The 19,096-nt window shown below is 41.6% G+C and overlaps 1 protein-coding gene across 5 annotated transcripts in view; it reads right to left on the bottom strand.

The window, feature by feature from the left end:
* Positions 1 to 19,096, bottom strand: part of MED24 (mediator complex subunit 24) — a 349,247-nt gene that overhangs the window by 157,154 nt on the left and 172,997 nt on the right. For all 5 annotated transcript variants that reach the window (XM_068389049.1, XM_068389044.1, XM_068389055.1 and 2 more), the window contains 2 exons: positions 17,178 to 17,280; positions 897 to 1,071 (listed from right to left, as the gene is read on the bottom strand). In XM_068389049.1, the coding sequence (XP_068245150.1) occupies positions 897 to 1,071; positions 17,178 to 17,280 (278 nt within the window). The remainder of the gene's footprint in view (positions 1 to 896; positions 1,072 to 17,177; positions 17,281 to 19,096) is intronic.

Raw genomic sequence — 19,096 nt, 5'->3', positions numbered from 1 at the left:
GTGTTTTGGTCTGATTAGGTGCTGTTTTTGGTGGATATTGGTTATGTAAATTAACCTTCATAATTTTTCTTTTCATTACGAGTTATTTTGGGTAGAAACTCTAACTTTGAACTTTAAGAAATCTTAGGAAAGCATACAAGCAGAATTTTGAGGGCTTCGTAGGGATTGTAGTTGACAGAAATTTAGTCAAGAGGATACATAATCTCAATAAAATTTTCTTGCATGTAAATTATACTAAGTACCTCTCTCATCTGCACTCAAATTTATTGTTTGTCTTTTTTTAACTCTGTGTCAACTTTAATAGTATCTAGCGCACACTTTGGATGCACAGCCAGCGTTACTCCACTCCTAGTTGTCTCGGAGGGGAATGTATAAGTGTTAAGAAAAAAAGGAAAATTTTTAGTGTAAAGCCAAGAAGCTCGCACTTTAAGGATGTTAGCAATGTGACTTATGGGGAAGCATCAAAATAATAAATCATATCAAAAGTCTGTTTGTTTTCAAATTCAATTCAGTAAACCAAAACTTTAATCATTTTTTTCATTTCTATAAATATTCCACTGAGTATAAAAAAGGAACAGACACATTGAAGGGTTATTTTTAGACAATAATAAAAAAATTGTCACAATTAGCCTCTAAACTTGAAATTATAATTGGTGAATAATTCATATCAAAAATTAAAAGAATTGATGAAATGAAAGCAATTAATGTATTACTATATAGTGTACAAATGAGGGATTTTGACGAAAGAAAAATCTATTTCTGGGCGAGAGACCTGTGCCGCCCAGTGAAATTTCTACCTTAGAAATGATGTAAAAGGAGCATTTCACTGGGCGGCACAGGTCGGAGCCCAGAAATACATGATATTTCAAGTTACATAAGTTCAATAAAGAACTTACCTGAAGTTGTTGCAACAAAAGTAATTGTTGTGCAAAGGTTGCTGCATCTCGGGTTGTGTGTTGGTTTACTTCAAGCATTATTATACTGTGCATTGCATAGCACAATGGAACACTGCTGCTATCAAATCTGTGTTTCCTACCAACACTTTCAAGGGGTTGTTGATCCTTCAACTGGCTAAAAAAAAAATATACAGTATTTATAAATTATATACAATCTTTATTTCCCCTCCTTTTCATACATACCCATTCCCTCATAATTGGAACAATTCATACACAAAGAGTTTTCATAGATACATCACCCTTTATTAAAGAAAGAATATGGCAGCTTGACATTTGTATGCAAAAGAGGGTTATGACAAAGAAAAGCTTATTCTCGCAAGGACACTGTGTGGTCCCCCAAGGACTTTTCTGTTAAGGCTAGAACAGGGAACACAATATGACATAATATACCAAAGAAATATTGCCTTTCCTGCCATAATGCCAGTGTATCAGTACCAAATCATAGACACTATATATAAGGCAGAACTACAGGTTTAGGCTTTACTGAACCCATGATAGCTGAATTTGTCTGCTAACTGAAAACATGTCACCAACCAAGAATTAATACTAACACTGGAGACAATGCTTACCAGGGTATTTCTTTTCCTTGCTCAGCAACCCTCTTTATATCCCAGGAGTAAGTCTCAGTTATACCTCAATTTCCTTCACGAGTCTAGGGATATGAGAGAGCCATTAGGACCACACAGAACCCCTTTGAAAAAAAAGTTTTTCCTTAGTCAAAAATCCCTTTTTTTTTTGGTTAAGCTGGTGTGCAGTCCCCAAGCATTAATACCAGAACAGAACTAAGGTAGGCTCATCTACCACATAGGTCATGTCACCTACAACCAAACAAACATCCACTCCATGCAAACATGGGTGAAGGAAAAACACTTAACAAGTTACGGTAATCACTAAACTCATAATAGAAGATTCCTGGTGAAGGACCAAGATACCCATCATAGTGTATCTACAAAGGCGGGTAGTCCTTTACCCAGTTTCCCGTTGAAGGTGCCCAAAATGTTGTATGCCTTTGATCTGTTTCAGGCAGTCTTATAAACACCCTATGGCCAGACAAACCAGTAAAGCTCTAGATGTCCTAAAACTGTATAGTGTATTGGCAAATAATGCCAAAGATGTAGTATTTAGGGATGGAAAGATGATCAGGTTTTTAACGAAGGTGGTCATGAAAAAAACAGCTAGTCACTGTGGAAAGGGAATTGTTGGTCAAGGTATTTAGAAACAGACTACCCCCTGAAGATGTGGATCTTTGCCAATATAATTAATTATAAGGTAGACACTGGACAGAGATTACCATCACTAGGTTATAAAGCTGAAATATAAAGAGGGTCCCCTCTATATATAGAGTTCTTTCCTTGGTTAAAAGTAGGAGACCCAGAGTCAGAATCAAAAGAGAGACAGGAGTGAGGGTGAGGAACTCCTGTTCTCTACAGAATGCTGCCAGTTCACTGACTCTTGCTCCTGCGACTAGACCCACTTATCGTGTTCTGAAGTTGCTCTTTTAAGGCAATAATTCAAGCACTCTATCAAGTGACCAGGATGCTAAAGGAGTTGGTACCAATGATCGTTGCAAAGAAAAGGACTGTGCAATCTTTTGGAATATGTCCGAATCTAAATCCCCGTTGAAAACCCGCTTGAGAGATTAATGGCTCAAGTTTCATATCTTCATAGGTGGACCAGAAAGAATGCTAAAAAGTCCAGGGTTATCCAGTGTGAAGTTCTATCCCATATTAAGGCTATCCATGCCTTCCACACTGACTGATAGAATCTGGTGAATGAAGACCTCTTACATCACGTTGTTAACTGAAAATTATTTTCCATATACAGGTACACGGAAGAGACATTACAAGCATGAAGATTTCAAGTCAGAAATGTAGAGGCAAAGATATTTGGACTCCCTACTCTTTGATACAGCTGCGATGACCAAAAGGGGGTCCGACCTTGGTCTCAGACGTTGAAGGAATGAAAACTATAAACTATTCGGCCCCAGTGAAGCCCCCAGCATAACTGTCCCCGAGAAGTTAACTAACAGCTTGAAAACCTTCAAAATCAAACTCAGAAGAAACAAACTGAGGATCAACTATTCTAGCCCAGGTTCAAGGTATCACTTACTACTGCTTGAGAATCCCCATTTGGAGCTACATAAAGCATAGGTTTGTGGTTCTCTATGTCACAAACAGGTTTACCTGGTTCATGAGCCGACTTTGGAACACATGCCAAATCAGCGCCGATAATCAAGAGCGAGACAACTGAGAACTATAAATCAATAAGTTCGAAAAAAGTATACAACAATGGTTATTTTCTTGTTTTACTATTACAATTATCTGGTTATCATTAAAATGACTCCATTGCACTTTTTGCAGAAACTGTGTATCTATTTTATTGTTTTACTATTACTGTACAATTGTTTGGTTGTTATTGTTAAAATTAAGGTGTTGCATTTTCAGAATCAGTGCAGTACCGTATGTTTATTAAACTCAGCCCATTTAAGAAATTTTAACAAATCTTTCTTAAAGGAAAATTAGTTTCGTTTTCTGTTCAAAGAATCCATGTAAAAGACAAGATAACATCCCCCAAAGGCAACAAAATATATTGCATGAAGGGTACTGTTACAGAGTACTCAGGAGTGGCAAAGAGTCATGGCATTGTGTAAATGTAAAGTGCAAAGGAAGAGGGTGCACCTGTTGTGACATCTGACGAACAAACTCATCGGTAGATTTGAGGGACTATTCCGGGTTACTAAGATACAAAAGAATTAGGTCACCTATAAGCTGAGGAGACTGACTGATGGTGAACTGGTGAAGGGTCACCATATTCAACTAAAAGCATAGCTGGAGCCCCCTGTCTATCTTAGGAGAAACTTCCTTTGGTAACCAAAGGGTCCTGATCCTATAACTGAGACTCAGGATGGTTTAAGACTTGCTGATCCTAGTACAATTCTGTCTAATGTCTTGGATGGTATCAAATCTAGTAGTGATGATAACTCGTTTGGTGTGGCTGTCGTTGTTTCATCATATCTTTTATCTCAAGGGTGCAGCAAGTCCCAACAACAAAGGAAAAGTTACCTTCCTCTGAAAAATTTTACTCAATCCAAGACCATCCTTAAATCAACCCAGACTTATGAGAAAAAAAAACACGATGTTTGCTTATATTCACCTTAAAAAAAACTTGATCTGACCCCTAATATGAAAGATGGAAATAGTTCAAGATCCTATTGTCCTCCAGGTGTGGAAGGACACACACACACACACACGCACACACACACACACACACTCTCTCTCTCTCTCTCTCTCTCTCTCTTTCTCTCTCTCTCTCTCTCTCTCTCGTGAATATGCTGATTGATGCATTGGGAAAAAGAATGCCAAAATGGTGCAATACATGTAAGATATGGTATTCCATTAATAATCCTCAACAACTGATTAGAAAATGTAATGCCTGTAATGTTCCAACACACCCCACATGTGCTGAAATACAGCAAAAAATAAAAAATAGAGACACAAAGGTATTCTGCTCAACATGCTTAGTCTGGATAGAAAATATAATTAAGTCGAGACTAAAGCTGCAAATAATTGAAGAAGAAGAAGAAGAAGAAGAGAAAAATGAACAGGATATGTGTAAGGATGCAGAGGAAATCATTGATATAACTTATGATGCCATCCAACAACATACTTATGAAGAAATAAATTATCAGATGGAAACAAATAATAGACCCAAGAGACTCTACCCGGACCTACATACTTTTAGGGAAGAGCAAGAACAAGAAAAAAAAGAAAAGAAAGATATAGTCTGTAATAGGCTGAAAAGAGGGAATTGCAAATTTGGCAAAAGATGCTACTACAAGCATCCAAAGATATGCCATAATTATGAAATATATGGTAAATGTGCGTATTTAGACAGATATGGAGACGAATGCAGAGATCTCCATCCAAAAATATGCAAAACCCTAAAAGAAGGAAAAGGATGCAGTTTCAACAAAAAATGTCGATATATGCATCCTGCAACTATGAATGAGAGTAAGAAAACTCAGCAAACTGAAAAGAAAAACAAAAATGAAACAAAAAAAGAAACAAAAAAGCAGGCCGCGTATATACCGCACTATGCACCAAAAAAGGCCTTTCAACCTAAATCTCCACAAATAGAGCCCAACTACAAAGAATGCATATATAATGCCAGGGGTTGGTGCAGATATGGGGATAATTGCAGGTTTACACACAAAAATAAGTATGAAGGCGAAAGAACAAATATTATGGAAAAGTTGGATTTTTTAATGGCAGAATTCCGAGAAATGAAGAAAAGAACATCATATCAGAACAGGAAGGAAGCATGGGAGAATCCATATTATTACCAATATTAAATAATGGGAATGAAACACAAACCATAATAGTGATGAATGCACAGGGTTTAGTCACGAGTAACTCTAAAAGGAAAATAGAGTTCCTAGAAGAACTAACCCAAATTGAAAAAATAGATATATTAAATATAAGTGAAACATGGTATTCCCAAGAGACTGGCAGTGATGACCAGATAAAGGGTTTCCAAACTTATAGATCAGACAGAAAAAATAGGAATCAAGGGGGAACCGCAATATATGGAAGAGACATAAATCAAGGAAAAGTCTGTGAAAAATACAGCAACACAGAATGTGAATTGATTGCGGTAGAATTTAAATTTGAAAAACTAGTGAATATTGTAGTTTACAGACCCCCAAATACTAAGGAGTTTGACATAATAATAGAAAAAATAGATGATATATGTAGAAACCATAAAGACTGGAATATACTCCTATCCGGAGATTTTAACTTTCCTTTCGTGGATTGGAAAGAACGGATAGAAGAAAGTGGTTGTATGTATACATATAAAAAAGAGAGTAATAGTAGCGCAGAAGATAAGAGGCAATTTGAAAAGCTTCAAGATATGCTATTAGAACATAATATGCAACAAATAAACCACATTCCAACAAGAAAGGAAAATGTCCTAGATCTAGTATTTGTGAATGAGGTGAATTATGTTAAAGAAATAATAGTGTATAACACGGGAATTTCAGACCACAATGTCATAGAATTGATAGTTCATTCCAAAGCAAGTGATCACAGAATTAATAAAAGCACAAAACTTTGGGAAGGATATGGAAAATATAATTTTTACAGTAAGAATATAAAATGGTCAGAAATAAATGAAGAACTGAATAAAGAATGGAAAAATGTATTTATAAGTGATAATATACAGGTAAATACGGACATACTGTACAAAATACTGGAGAAAATTGTTGAAAAATATGTACCGAAAAAAAACAATAAACAAAAGACATGCATACCAAGAGACAGAAGGATCTTATTTCAGAAAATTAGAAAGTGGAAGAAAAATCTTGCAAAAGAAAAAAATTTGTGTGGAAAATGAGGGAAATAAAATGTAAGATAGAAAATGCAGAACAAAAGATTATACAGTCGAAAGAAAATGAAAAAAGGGACTTAGAAGAAAGGACACTTCAAAATATAAAAAGAAACCCCAAAGTACTTTACTCCTATGCAAAAATGATGAATAAAAGGAGAATAGAAATAGGCCCTCTAAGAATTGAAGGACGGCTAACGAATGAAAAAAAAGAAATATGCAACATATTAGCAGAAAAATATAAGAGTGAGTTCACGCCAAGAATTGCGAATGAGAATAATGAAACAGAAATGAGAGAAGAAAATGTTGAATATCTAACGGATATAGATATTAATGAAGCAGATATTGTCACGGCTATAAACGAAATTAAAAATGGATCGGCAGCCGGACCAGATGGAGTTCCAGCGATTTTGTTAAAAAAAACTGCAAACACTATCGCGAAGCCGCTTGCAATACTGCTAAGACAGAGTGTAGATATGAGCGAGATATATGTTAAACATAAATTAGCTTATATAACCCCTATCTTCAAAAGTGGATCAAGACTAGAGGCAAGCAATTATAGACCTGTTAGTCTAACATCACATATTATGAAAGTCTATGAGAGGGTAATAAAAAAGAAAATAATGAACCATTTGGTCAAAAATAATTTGTTTAATATGGGTCAACACGGTTTCGTACCTGGAAAAAGTACACAGACCCAACTGATAGCACACTATGAAAACATATACAATAATATGATAAATGAAAAAGACACAGATGTGATCTATCTAGATTTTGCAAAAGCCTTTGACAAGGTAGACCATAACATATTGGAGAAAAAAATGAGAAAGCATAATATTGTGGGAAAGATAGGAAAATGGGTAAAAGAATTCCTGCAAAACAGAAAACAGATAGTGGTTGCAAATGACGAGAAATCAGATGAAGCCCAGGTAATATCTGGTGTGCCACAAGGTACGGTATTAGCTGCACTGCTATTTGTTATTATGATCTCAGACATAGACTGTGATGTTGAAAACTCCGTAGTGAGAAGTTTTGCCGATGACACAAGAATAAGTAGAGAAATTACTTGTGATGAAGATAGGAACTCACTACAAAGAGATTTAAACAAAATATATGAATGGGCGGAGATAAATAGGATGGTATTTAACTCCGATAAATTCGAATCAATAAATTATGGAAACAGAAGGAATGGTGTATGCATACAAGGGACCTAATAATGAGACAATCACAAACAAGGAAGCAATAAAAGACCTTGGTGTAATTTTAAATAGGAATATGTTATGCAACGACCAAATAGCAACACTGTTGGCTAAATGTAAAGCAAAAATGGGAATGTTATTCAGACACTTTAAAACAAGAAAAGCTGAACACATGATTATGCTTTACAAAACTTATGTGCGTAGTACACTCGAGTACTGCAATGTGATATGGTACCCACACTACCAAAAGGATATTGCGCAAATAGAGAGTGTACAAAGGTCCTATACTGCTAGAATAGAAGAAGTTAAGGACCTTGACTACTGGGAAAGACTGCAATTTTTAAAACTATACAGTCTAGAAAGGAGAAGAGAACGCTACATGATAATACAAGCATGGAAGCAAATAGAAGGAATTGCTGAAAACATCATGGAGCTTAAAATATCAGAAAGAGCAAGCCGAGGTAGATTAATAGTGCCAAAAAGCATTCCAGGTAAACTGAGAAAGGCGCACAGGACATTAATCCACTACGCACCAGCATCGATAATGCAGCGACTATTTAATGTGCTGCCAGCTCATCTAAGAAACATATCAGGAGTGAGCGTAGATGTGTTTAAGAATAAGCTCGATAAATACCTAAGATGCATCCCAGACCATCCAAGACTGGAAGATGCAAAATACACCGGAAGATGCATTAGCAACTCTCTGGTGGATATACGAGGTGCCTCACACTGAGGGACCTGGGGGAACCCAAACAAAAAATAAGGCAATAAGGTAAGGCTCTCTCTCTCTCTTATAATCTGTGCCAATTAAACGATTTACTTGATATACACATGCAATATTTGCCTTTTTCTCACCGCCATCTGCTTGGTTGATAATGGCTACTTTCAATTTCACTGGAATGGCTTACCATTTCTTCACACTACTAGAACTATAGCCACCAATCTTTTGCTTCATTGAACTACCAATAGCAATCTGCTGATACTGCAGTAGTTAACGTTATTGTAATTTACGGAAACAAAGCAAAAATACAGCGGAGGTAATACTGTACACACAAACAGCTATGATGATCACAATAGCAAACACAATAGATTTTGAATAAAGAGGATTGATGCTGCCAGCCATAGGTGGCACCGGCTAGACTGCAGTTGGGAGTGGTGCTAATTTCAAAATTATAACCTCACGGAGTTTGAACATAATTTTTACTTAAGGCAGTTGCGTTTGTAAGTCTGAAAATTTGCAAGGAGGATGTTCGCACCTTGGGGACTGTCTGTATATAAAAGAAAAACATAACATTAAGAAAAAATAAGCCCAATGGCAAGTAAGTTGGAGCCAAAAGTAAAGTGGGGTTCACAACCCAGGTGTGTGAAAGAGCGGGCTAACTACTACCCCAACCCTGGTTACCCCCTGCTAAAAGTCTTATGTCCCGTCTCTCAGCTTCGCCGAAAGTAATACCCCTATAAATAGCATTGGTTTGTATTTAGTGGTAGAACAATTGTATTTTTCCTACCTATATAAACTTGAGTCCTTTTTAAGGGGCCTGGCCAGCATGCCAATATATGGGGGTATAGGAAGAAAAACACAGTATCTTGAAAAATTCACTGAGCTTCGTATGTGTATACGAAATATTTTGTCAAAATTCCTCTTACTTTCATAGTTACAAGGTAATCAGTAAAAGTAACTCAATAAACCAAAAACATTACTGTAGTCCCTACAAGAAAATGCAGTATTTCTTTTCTTATTGAAAATTTTGATAATTATTATATTTTAATGTAAAAGAAATTATGAGCAATAGCATCTGTATAGCTTCCATGAGTCACAAAATGATATATTGCATGTTAAATAACACCTTTTGCCCTTCAGTCCTACCTCAAACCTCATAGAGAGTCCATGTCTGAGTTTGACCTCTGATATTCAGTCATTTTTACATTTGTTTTGCTCATTCTTGGCAAGAATTTTATCATTTCAAAGAGGAAAAGACAATATCAAAATCTTGCTAACATAAAGAAGAAGAAAGATCGCTCTAATAAGAGTTCGGAAGAGGGTAATATCAGTAGTGCTGCAGAGAGAGAGAGAGAGAAAGTGGTGTGGATGGAGGAGCGGCCGCCTTGCCTGACACGAGCCAAAAGAAGCAAGATATTGAGAAAAAGGATCTTCGTTGATGATTAAATTATGATAAAAAACTTTGTTTTTGTTTATTAATATCCAAAAGGAACATATAATTCATAAAATTCAGAATTTATTAATATTGTCTTTGTGAAAATACAAAAAAAAAACTTTGAACACCCTCTGACATTCACTCATTTTTACATTTGTTTTTCTCGTTTTCGGCAAGAATTTTATCATTTCAAAGAGGAAAATACAATTTCAACATCTTACTAACATAAGGAAGAAGAAAATTCGCTCTATTAAGATTTCAGAAGAGAGTAATATTGGTCACGAGCCAAAAGCAGCAAGATATTAAGCAAAAGGATCTTCATTTATGATTAAATTATGATAATATCCCAAAAAGAACATAAAATAATAATCAGGATTTATTAATATTGTCTTCCTAAAAATACAAAAAAACTTTGAACGCCTGTATCTTAAAACTATACTTATTGACCTTCAAAGTCTATCTCCTCCCTTAGTTTTAAAGATATAGCATTGAAATTTGGTATATAACTTAGAAGGAAATTATAAAGCAAACAAAATGAAGCTCTTTTTCCCATTTTATCTTTTTTTTTCTTTCAATCTTTTTTGCCCCGATTTTTAGGGTTCATTTTTATACCATAATGAAAAAATTCATATCTAGCAAAAAAAATTACTTTTAGAAAAAAAATCCTCATTTTATTTGGAGATCTACATCAGGTCTACTCAAGGCATACGCTGTATGGACTGTCTCCCAACACTAGATAGAGATCATGTTCCTTAACACCTCTCTCTTTGTCCTGCTAGTGCTAATGAAGAGTTGCTGACAATCAGGAATGAAGTGTTTGATCCTCTTTGGATAGCACAGCAGAACCCTCTTGGAACACGAAAGCATCTCCTTTGGGTCACCACCCGATGCTTCACATAGAGCGGGAATGGAAAAGGTTTTGAACCCAGGGTCGTGCAATGATAAGTTCAAGGTTTTGGCCACAAATCTTGGCACAAAACTAGGAGACCTCCTTCCACCCATCAGGATAGGTGACTAAATCAGAAAAGCCATGCAATTTGTCTACCATCTTCACCAATAGTAAAGCTAGCAAAAAGACAGTCTTGAGAGTCAGATCTCTGTCTGACGACCTTCTTAAATGCTCATAAGGGGTCCACAAAAGAGCTTTGAGAACGAAGGTCACGTCCAACTCTGGGGACCCGCGATCCCGGGTTGGACAAGACTCCTCATAGCTCCTCATTAGCATAGACAGCTTCTACGAGGAGAAGTCTATACCTTTTAGTCAAAAGACCATGCCTAAGGCTGAGCGGTAGCCTTGATAGGCACAACTTGAAGGCACTTCTCTGGGAAAAGGAGGCCGAAGAAATACACAATCTGCACTAGTTGCTCCGACTGGAGAAGTATCCCTTCTTTGACACCAATCACATATGGTCTACTTCCCCTAGTAAACAGATGCAGAGGACCGTCGCAAATACCCAGACATCTCCTGTGAAGTGCTTTGCGAAAAAGCTTTTGCTCTGAATAGATGCTGGATAGCCACCAATTGTGAAGTTTCAACAACTTCAGAGATTGGTGGTACCTCTGTATATGCGGCTGACAGAAGTGTGGACCATTACGGTAGTTCTCTAGGGACCTCAACTAGAAGTGCTAACAGATCAGGATACCACATGGCATGAGGCTATCTGGGAGCCACCCGGGTCATCCTGAGTCCTAAGATAATCAACACTTGATTAACGGCTTGATCAGGCTGAACGGAAGAAAGGCATAACTGTCTAGGTGATCCTATGGGTGTCTGGAGGCATCTTTGAACACTGCCTATAGATCTAGAACAATAGGATGAAACCCAGAGAGCTTCCTGTTTAGCCGTGTGGCCAGCAGATCGACTCCAGGAAACCAGAAAAGGCAGGAAGTCTCTCTATTCCACAAGGATGTAGAGACCACTTTGCCTCTTCAACATGCCCCTGGTGACCAAGTGCGCTGATATATTGCTCTTGTCCAGCATGTCGTCATCGTTGGCGCCCACTCGTGTCCGAGTATTGGGTTCTGTCGTTAGCCATCAGCCTCCTATCTATGGGGTGGGTGCTTATGTCTGATGTGGCTGTTAAGTCCTAGTCTGTGGAGGAAGAGTCGCGGACAGTGTTCACAAGGGAGGGTAGGTGGTGGGCGGGGCTGTTCTAATCGCTCTCTCCTTCTTCTCCTCCTAGCCTCCTCATTTTGTCTCCTCCTCTCCTCGAAGTCCACGGTGCCATGGTGTACTGTACTCCTCCAGGTTTTCCTGTCCCTGGCTGTTTCTTCCCATGAGGAAGGATCGATGTCAGTTAGAGCCAGGGTGCGCTTTAGTTGATCTTTATATCGCATTTTCGGGGCTCCTCGTAGTCTGGTGCCCTGGGTCAGTTCTCCGTAGAATATTTTCTTTGGGAGCCTAGATGGATCCATCCTATGCACGTGTCCTATCCAGCGGAGGCGATGGTGGATGATGGTGGCCTCCACGCTGGTCAGCGAGGCACGTTCTAAGACTTCAATGTTGGTGGTGTGGCTCTCCCAGGGGATTTTCAAGATCTGCCTCAGTTTCATTTGTTGGAAGCGTTCTAGGTTTTTAATATCGTTTCTATATAGCGTCCATGTTTCACATGCATATAGGAGCGTGGAGAGGACTACTGCCCTGAACACCATTATTTTGGTGGTCATTGTCAGTGCGTGATTGTTAAATACGCGGCAGTTGAGTCGGCCAAAGGCGGAGTGGGCTGCCCTGATCCTGTTCTCCACGTCCTTTTTGCTTGTGGGAGCTGATGTTAGGATGCTCCCTAGGCAGGAGAACTGGTCCACCTGTTCTAACGGTTGGTCATTCACTGTGGTATTGAAGTTTGGGAGCATCAGTCCTGGTGGATGTTGGACGAGGGTCTTGGTTTTATCTGTGTTGACTTGCATCCCAAAACGTTCGAGGCAGAGTTGTATGCATCAGCTAACGACTGCAGGTCCTCTGCTGTCTGACCTGGGGTGGCATTGTCGTCAGTATACTGCAGTTCTCGCACTGCACACAAGGTGGTCTTGGTTCTGGCGCGGAGTCTGGCGAGGTTGAAAGCGCCTCCATCCATGCGGAAACGTAGGTCGACTGAGGGTGTGTCTGGGGGAATCTCGTTGAGCATTGCTGCGGTGTATAGCGAGAAACACGTTGGGGCCAGAACACAGCCCTGCTTCAGGCCGCCGTTGATGGGGAATGGGTCTGAAAGAGAGTTCTGGTGGCAGACTCTCCCAACCATTCCGTCATGGAGGGCACGCACCAGCTTGACAAAATTGGGTGGGCAGCTATATCTTTTGAGGACAGCCCACATGGCAGGTCGAGGTACTTTGTCAAAGGCCTTTTTCAAATCCCAGAAGATGAACATTATGGGCTGTTGTTGTTCGAGGCTCTTCTCTTGTAGTTGTCGCGCACAGAAGATCATGTCTATGGTCCCGCGGGAAGGTCGAAAGCCGCACTGAGACTCTGGCAGGACGTCTTCTGCGAGAATAAGGAGGCGGTCAAGGAGAATCCGAGCGAAAATCTTACTCGCGATGCTTAGTAGTGATATTCCCCGGTAGTTGTTACAGTTCTCCCTGTCTCCCTTCTTGAAGATGGTAACGATGTTTGCATTGCGGAAGTCACTGGGGAGGGTCTTGGTCTCCCATATTTTCAGTATAAGGAGCATCAAACGGTTCCTCAAACCGGGGCCACCGTGAGTGAGGAGCTCCAACGGGATGTTATCTGGCCCTGGGGCTTTGCCGGGCTTCATGCGCTGCAGGGCCTTGTTGAAGTCATGGATGGAGGGTGGTAGTGCCATCCAGTGACGGACGGGATGCTGCGGGGTCATTCGCAGGAGATAGTCTGGGGTGTCTGCTTGGTCATTGAGGAGGTTCTCAAAGTGAGACCTCCACCTGGCCAGGATGCCCTCGCTGTCGGTGATGGTCGTGGCTCCATCCGCGTCCTTCAGGCTGCCCACTGATGACCGTGTGGGACCAAATATTTCCTTTGTTGCTGCATAGAAGATGCGCAGGTCACGTTGGTCAGCGAAACTCTGTATTTCTGCAGCTTTTCTTTGCCACCAGGTGTTCTGGGCTTCACGGATCCCTCTTTGGCAACCAGCTTCAGCCACCTTGTGAGCACATTTGTTAGCTGCTGTTGATTGGTTTTCCAAAGTCAGGGGTGCTTGTCGTTTGGTTTCAATGAGAAGAGAGATGGTAGCATCATTCTCATCAAACCAATCATGCCGTTTCTTGGTGGTGTAGCCTAGTGTTTCCTCCGCGGCACGGGCCATGGCGTTTCTGAGGGTGGTCCAGTGGTGCTCAACAGTGGCCTGACCCACGGGGTCTGCGAGGTGTTGTTCACAGGCCTCCTTGTAGTTCTGTGCCACCTGTGGGTTGCGGAGCTTACTACAATCAAAGCGTTGGTGTGGTACGCTGTCAGGTGCCCTTCTGGGTGGTCGTAGGGTCGTCACGGAGAGTCGGGAGATGAGGAGTCTGTGGTCCGTCCAGCAGTCGTCCGCTCTGGGCATGGATCGGGTGATGCGGACGTCTCCTCGGTCTCTGGCTCTGGTCAGGACGTAGTCCAGGGTGTGCCAGTGTTTAGACCGTGGGTGTCTCCATGTGGTCTTTTGTCGTTTTGGTAACTGGAAGATGATGTTGGTTACCACAAGTTGGTGTTCTGCACACAGACCCAGTAGAAGTTGGCCATTGGCGATGCAATTTCCAATGCCATGGCGGCCGATGATTCCCTCCCACAGGAGATGGTCTTTGCCTACTCGGGCATTAAAGTCGCCAAGCACAACAAGCTTGTCATTGGCGGGCACTGCCTGGATGGTGCGGTCGAGCTGGGTGTAGAAGGCAGCTTTGTCATCATCGGTTGAGGTGAGGTGTCTGTCCCGCGTGATGGGGATGCGGACAGTCATCAAGCGCTCACTGATGGCCTTGGGAGCGAGGTTGTGCTGCTGCACTAGCTGGGAACGGATGGCGAAGCTGACACCGTGGATGCGAGGCTCCTCTAGGGCCTTGCCTTTCCAGAAGATGGTGTAGCCTGTTCCAGCTTCCCTGATGTTGCCCTCTTCGGGTAGTCTGGTCTCGCTAAGAGCCGCCACATCAACATTGAAGCGGGCTAGCTCCTTGCAGACGAGGACTGTACGTCGTTCCGGGCGGCTGGTGTTCGTCACGTCTTGGAGGGTGCGGATGTTCCACGCACCTAAGGTTAATATTTTTTTCTCTTTGTTTCGACCGCATTAGTGGGATGTCCTCCAGCCGCGGTGAGCTGACCAGACGGGTTTGCCGTGTCTGATGTTTACCCCACCTTTTCTAGGGGCCTCCCCATGTGGGGTGGGCTGCGCTGTCCTCAATAGGCCAGCCCAGTCACGGGTCCAGCATGTATATGGCCGACAACTCTACGGCGTGGAACAATGCATAGAATGTATCCACTTCGTCAGTTCGCAGAGAGGGCGATAGACCGTGCTCCTTGCCTCTTGACGTATGTCATTATGGTGATGTTGACGCTCACCAACACTACCAAATGCCTCTTTAAAGATTTTTGTAATGCATGCAGCAAGCAGGCTTTCTACCAATGTAAGCATTACAGAGCCAGGAAATGCATGGGTGTCGCCAATTCTCCCTCCAAAGAGAGGTGGTGTCGTAAGGAGTCCTTTCCTTACGACTAAGGCTGGCCTCCCTGGATTTCTTCGGCCTATTCCTCTTCTTCTACAACTTAGAAGAGAAATCAGAATCAGAGTTGGAGGACAAAGTGGAGGAAGAAGAACGTGCACGTTTCTTCTGCTTCACAAATTTCCTCTAGGCTTTGCAATCAGGAATCAAGGTCTGAGCAACAAACGACGATAAGGCTCTCCTAAGGGAAGGAACCACACGGGTTGCTCCAACAGGAACCACAACTGTGGGGAACACTGTCACAGGAAAGAGGGAAGCCATACTTAACAGAGGCCCACTACACAGCAACAAGCAGGGTCACTGGCACCAAGAGAACATGGGTTACAGGCCCTTGACCCCCCAGGCATAAGGGAAGAGGTAGCTAACACAGGGATGACCGGGTCAAGGGTGAAAAATGTAACCCCAAGCACCGCGGGAATACACACTTCCGGCCCTGCGACCAACTTGAACCCAATCTTACGCTTGACACCTCACAGTACAAGAGATTTTTCTGCTGGCACAGGTGTCACTTTATAGGCCTTAGCAATCCTTTTGGGCTTAGAGGGAATACCACAAGGGGCACCATGGGGGTCACTGACATGGAAGCACAACCACACCTTTCACCAATGGTGTCCCGACGGGAGACGCAGGCATTGAGTATAATGGGGGAGAGGTAGCCTTGGCTACCAGTTCCCTAAACAAAGCCATGGAGGGCATACAGTACTTGAATGACTTAAGGAAGCCCAAGACTAGTCGTCGACAGTCTGCATGGAAACAGGTGAAGACCCTCCAACCTCCAAAGGGGTACGGCAAACACTAGGGGAACCCCCACACACCACCAGACCTTGTAAAGCCCACTGATGCAGATCCAAAGACTCCTTGATCTTGAGCCAATGATGTATACGCAGGGCTGATGGCAGTAGACATACTCACTGAGGAAACAGAAGATGTGAAAGACTTCTTCGGCACTGACAAGACAGACACCAGCAAAGGCTTAGCTCTAATCTTCCCCCATCAGAGCGTATACCTGCCACTGCACAGAAGGCCATTACCTGCACACTGGGATGCTTGTGAACAAAAATGCTCCCTACAAGATGCACACCGAGAGGGATGATATACAGCCGGTTTACTCATAAATTGGATGCAATGTCCACCCTTTCCCTGGCAAGTACAAATCACTTGCTTTACATCCATCACTACAGCAATAAACACCCAGCATTTACTTCTTATAAAAAAGTAAATAAAAAGTTTGGACAACGGGACAACGAGAAATCTATATTCGCTGCAGACAAAATTAAAAAGAAGCTCTTTCGACAGGTGGTGGGCAGGGCTTCTTGACAGTGTACACCACCTATCATTTACTATCTCCTTAACTAATTCAATAGCCGTTCAAGCTTGCGCCAAAATCATCTTGCCATTTAAAGGACAAAGGTTCATACTTGCATAGGAACAAATCATTTTTCTGCTACAAAGGGAGATTTTTAATAGAATATCATGTCAGGGTATCTCTAAATTCCTTATTTCAACACCAATTGAAAGAATCCACATAAGCACAAATAGAAACTATACTCAATAGGCATCACTGGCAGTAAAATTAGAAACATTGACATAAACATTATACTGTACACAAAAAAAAACCAGAAACTTTTTACCTACTTGGAGGATTTTTCAAAAGGAAATCTGTATCAAAGTTAATGGTAATGTATTCAATAAATATTGATAGTAAAAAGACATAATGGAAATGAATTCGAGTAAGCTTGGTATTATGATTATGACACATCCAATAATTCATAGAATGAGAGAATATACTGGGAATTTTATATTTTCTTTTCTTCATGGCTTACCATAGAGTTTTAATGTAACTGTCCTTATTCTCTATTACTGAGCCAGCACCAGCAAGAAGAGTCTCTACTTCAGTCATTTTCTTCAAACTCACACTCCATACACCTGTAAACATTAACAACTTTAAAAAGGTCATTCTATCTTAACTTTAATCAACTCTTTAGAAACAGATTTTAATACTACATTGATAGTGTAATTGATGAAAAACTTACAAAGTTAGAACAGAATGTACACAAACAAGAAGACAAATACTGTAGTAAGAAATTATGAAAATAAGTCACATAATGGTTAATTATAAACAAAGATGGCATGTACTAGAGGAAAATGCTGATGGTAACATACACACTGTACAGTAGTTAAATAACGAGAGAGAGAGAGAGAGAGAGAGAGAGAGAGAGAGAGAGAGAGAGAGAGAGAGAGAGAGAGAGAGAGAGAGAGAGAGAGAGAGAGAGAGTGTGTGTGTGTGTGTGTGTGTGTGTGTGTGTGTGTGTGTGTGTGTGTGTGTGTGTGTGTGTGTGTGTGTGTGTGTGTGTGAGATATCGCTCATTTGTCTTCCCAACTGAAGTATGTTTTAAAAATTGCTGGAAATAAGTAAACTATAGGAATTAAACATGACAAATTCGAAGATAATTTGTATTTTTCCTAACCATACAAACCTTAGCTATTTACAAAGGGTTTACTTTTAGCGCAGCTGAAATGACGAGCCAATAGTTTTTAATGAGGGTTAATTACCCCCGCGCTAGTTAGCGGGGGGTGGGGAAGGGTAGCTTGCTACCCCTCCCCCCTCCACACACCAGTGACTTGCTTCACTTCACTTAGAGGTAGGACTTGACTTGGGGGTCAGGGATGGCGGGCACATATGTGTAAATAGCTAAGGTTTGTATGGTTAGGAAAAATACAAATTATCTTCGAATTTGTCATTTGTTCCGTAACCGAAATACAAACCACGCTATTTACAAAGGGTGACTTACCCCTTAGGAAGGGTGGAAAGTCCCCAGCCTTACTGACTTCGGCTTGCCAGGGGGCTCGATCCCTCAGTGAGCAGCACTAGAGAGAGGGAGCCCCTGTACCTCACAAGTTCCTAGCATTGCTAGGAACGAGTGGCCTACATAAGCAGTGTGAGGAGGAGAGTGTGACTCGTCCTATGAAGTTGACCTTGAGACCTTCAGATAGGAATTCTAGGATAGGACGTTCCCCATACCGCCTCGTCAGAGTATGGGAGACGCAACAGTATTAAGCTTAATACTAGGAGCACAAAGAAGCATGGGTTACCTGCAGAGGTCGAGGTCAGCTATGCGAGGACCAGGATGCTGCTTCCCCAAGAGAGGGGAGAATGAAGAAAGAAGTAAGGGTCAGACATACTCTTTCATTCACGCAGACTAAGACCGGGTAACAACGCCCTCAACCTACTGCTACTTGTCCAAAAAGGAGCCTGAGGTTAGACCAGCTGTTGTGCAGCCACCACAGGGCCGATAGAAAACGTATCGAGGCTCCTGTGGGTCACGTCTTGCAGGTAGTGGGCTGTGAAGGTCGTTTGACGCTTCCAGACCCCAGCTTGAAGTACCTGCGTCACAGAGAAGTTTCTCTTGAAGGCCAGGGATGTAGCAATACCCCTGACATCGTGGGGCCGAGGGCGACGTGACGAAGGAGGGTCAGGATTCAGGGCATGGTAGATAACCCTTCAAATCCAAGCTGAGATGGTGTTCCTGGTGACCCTCCTCTTTGTCCTGCCTGTGCTCACAAACAAAGCTCGCACATGAGGACGGACTGCAGCCGTTCTCTTCAAGTAGTGCCTCAGACACCTCACTGGACATAGTAGCAGCTGGTCTGGGTCGTTTGTTACAGAACGGAGACTCGCGATCCTGAAAGAGTCGAACCGAGGATCCGGCACTCCAGGATTCTGAGTCTTGGCCACAAACTC

The sequence above is a fragment of the Palaemon carinicauda genome, chromosome 1 (genome assembly GCF_036898095.1).
Source record: "Palaemon carinicauda isolate YSFRI2023 chromosome 1, ASM3689809v2, whole genome shotgun sequence".
NCBI classification, from domain to species: domain Eukaryota; kingdom Metazoa; phylum Arthropoda; class Malacostraca; order Decapoda; family Palaemonidae; genus Palaemon; species Palaemon carinicauda.
This window is presented reverse-complemented; position numbering and strand designations above follow the sequence as displayed.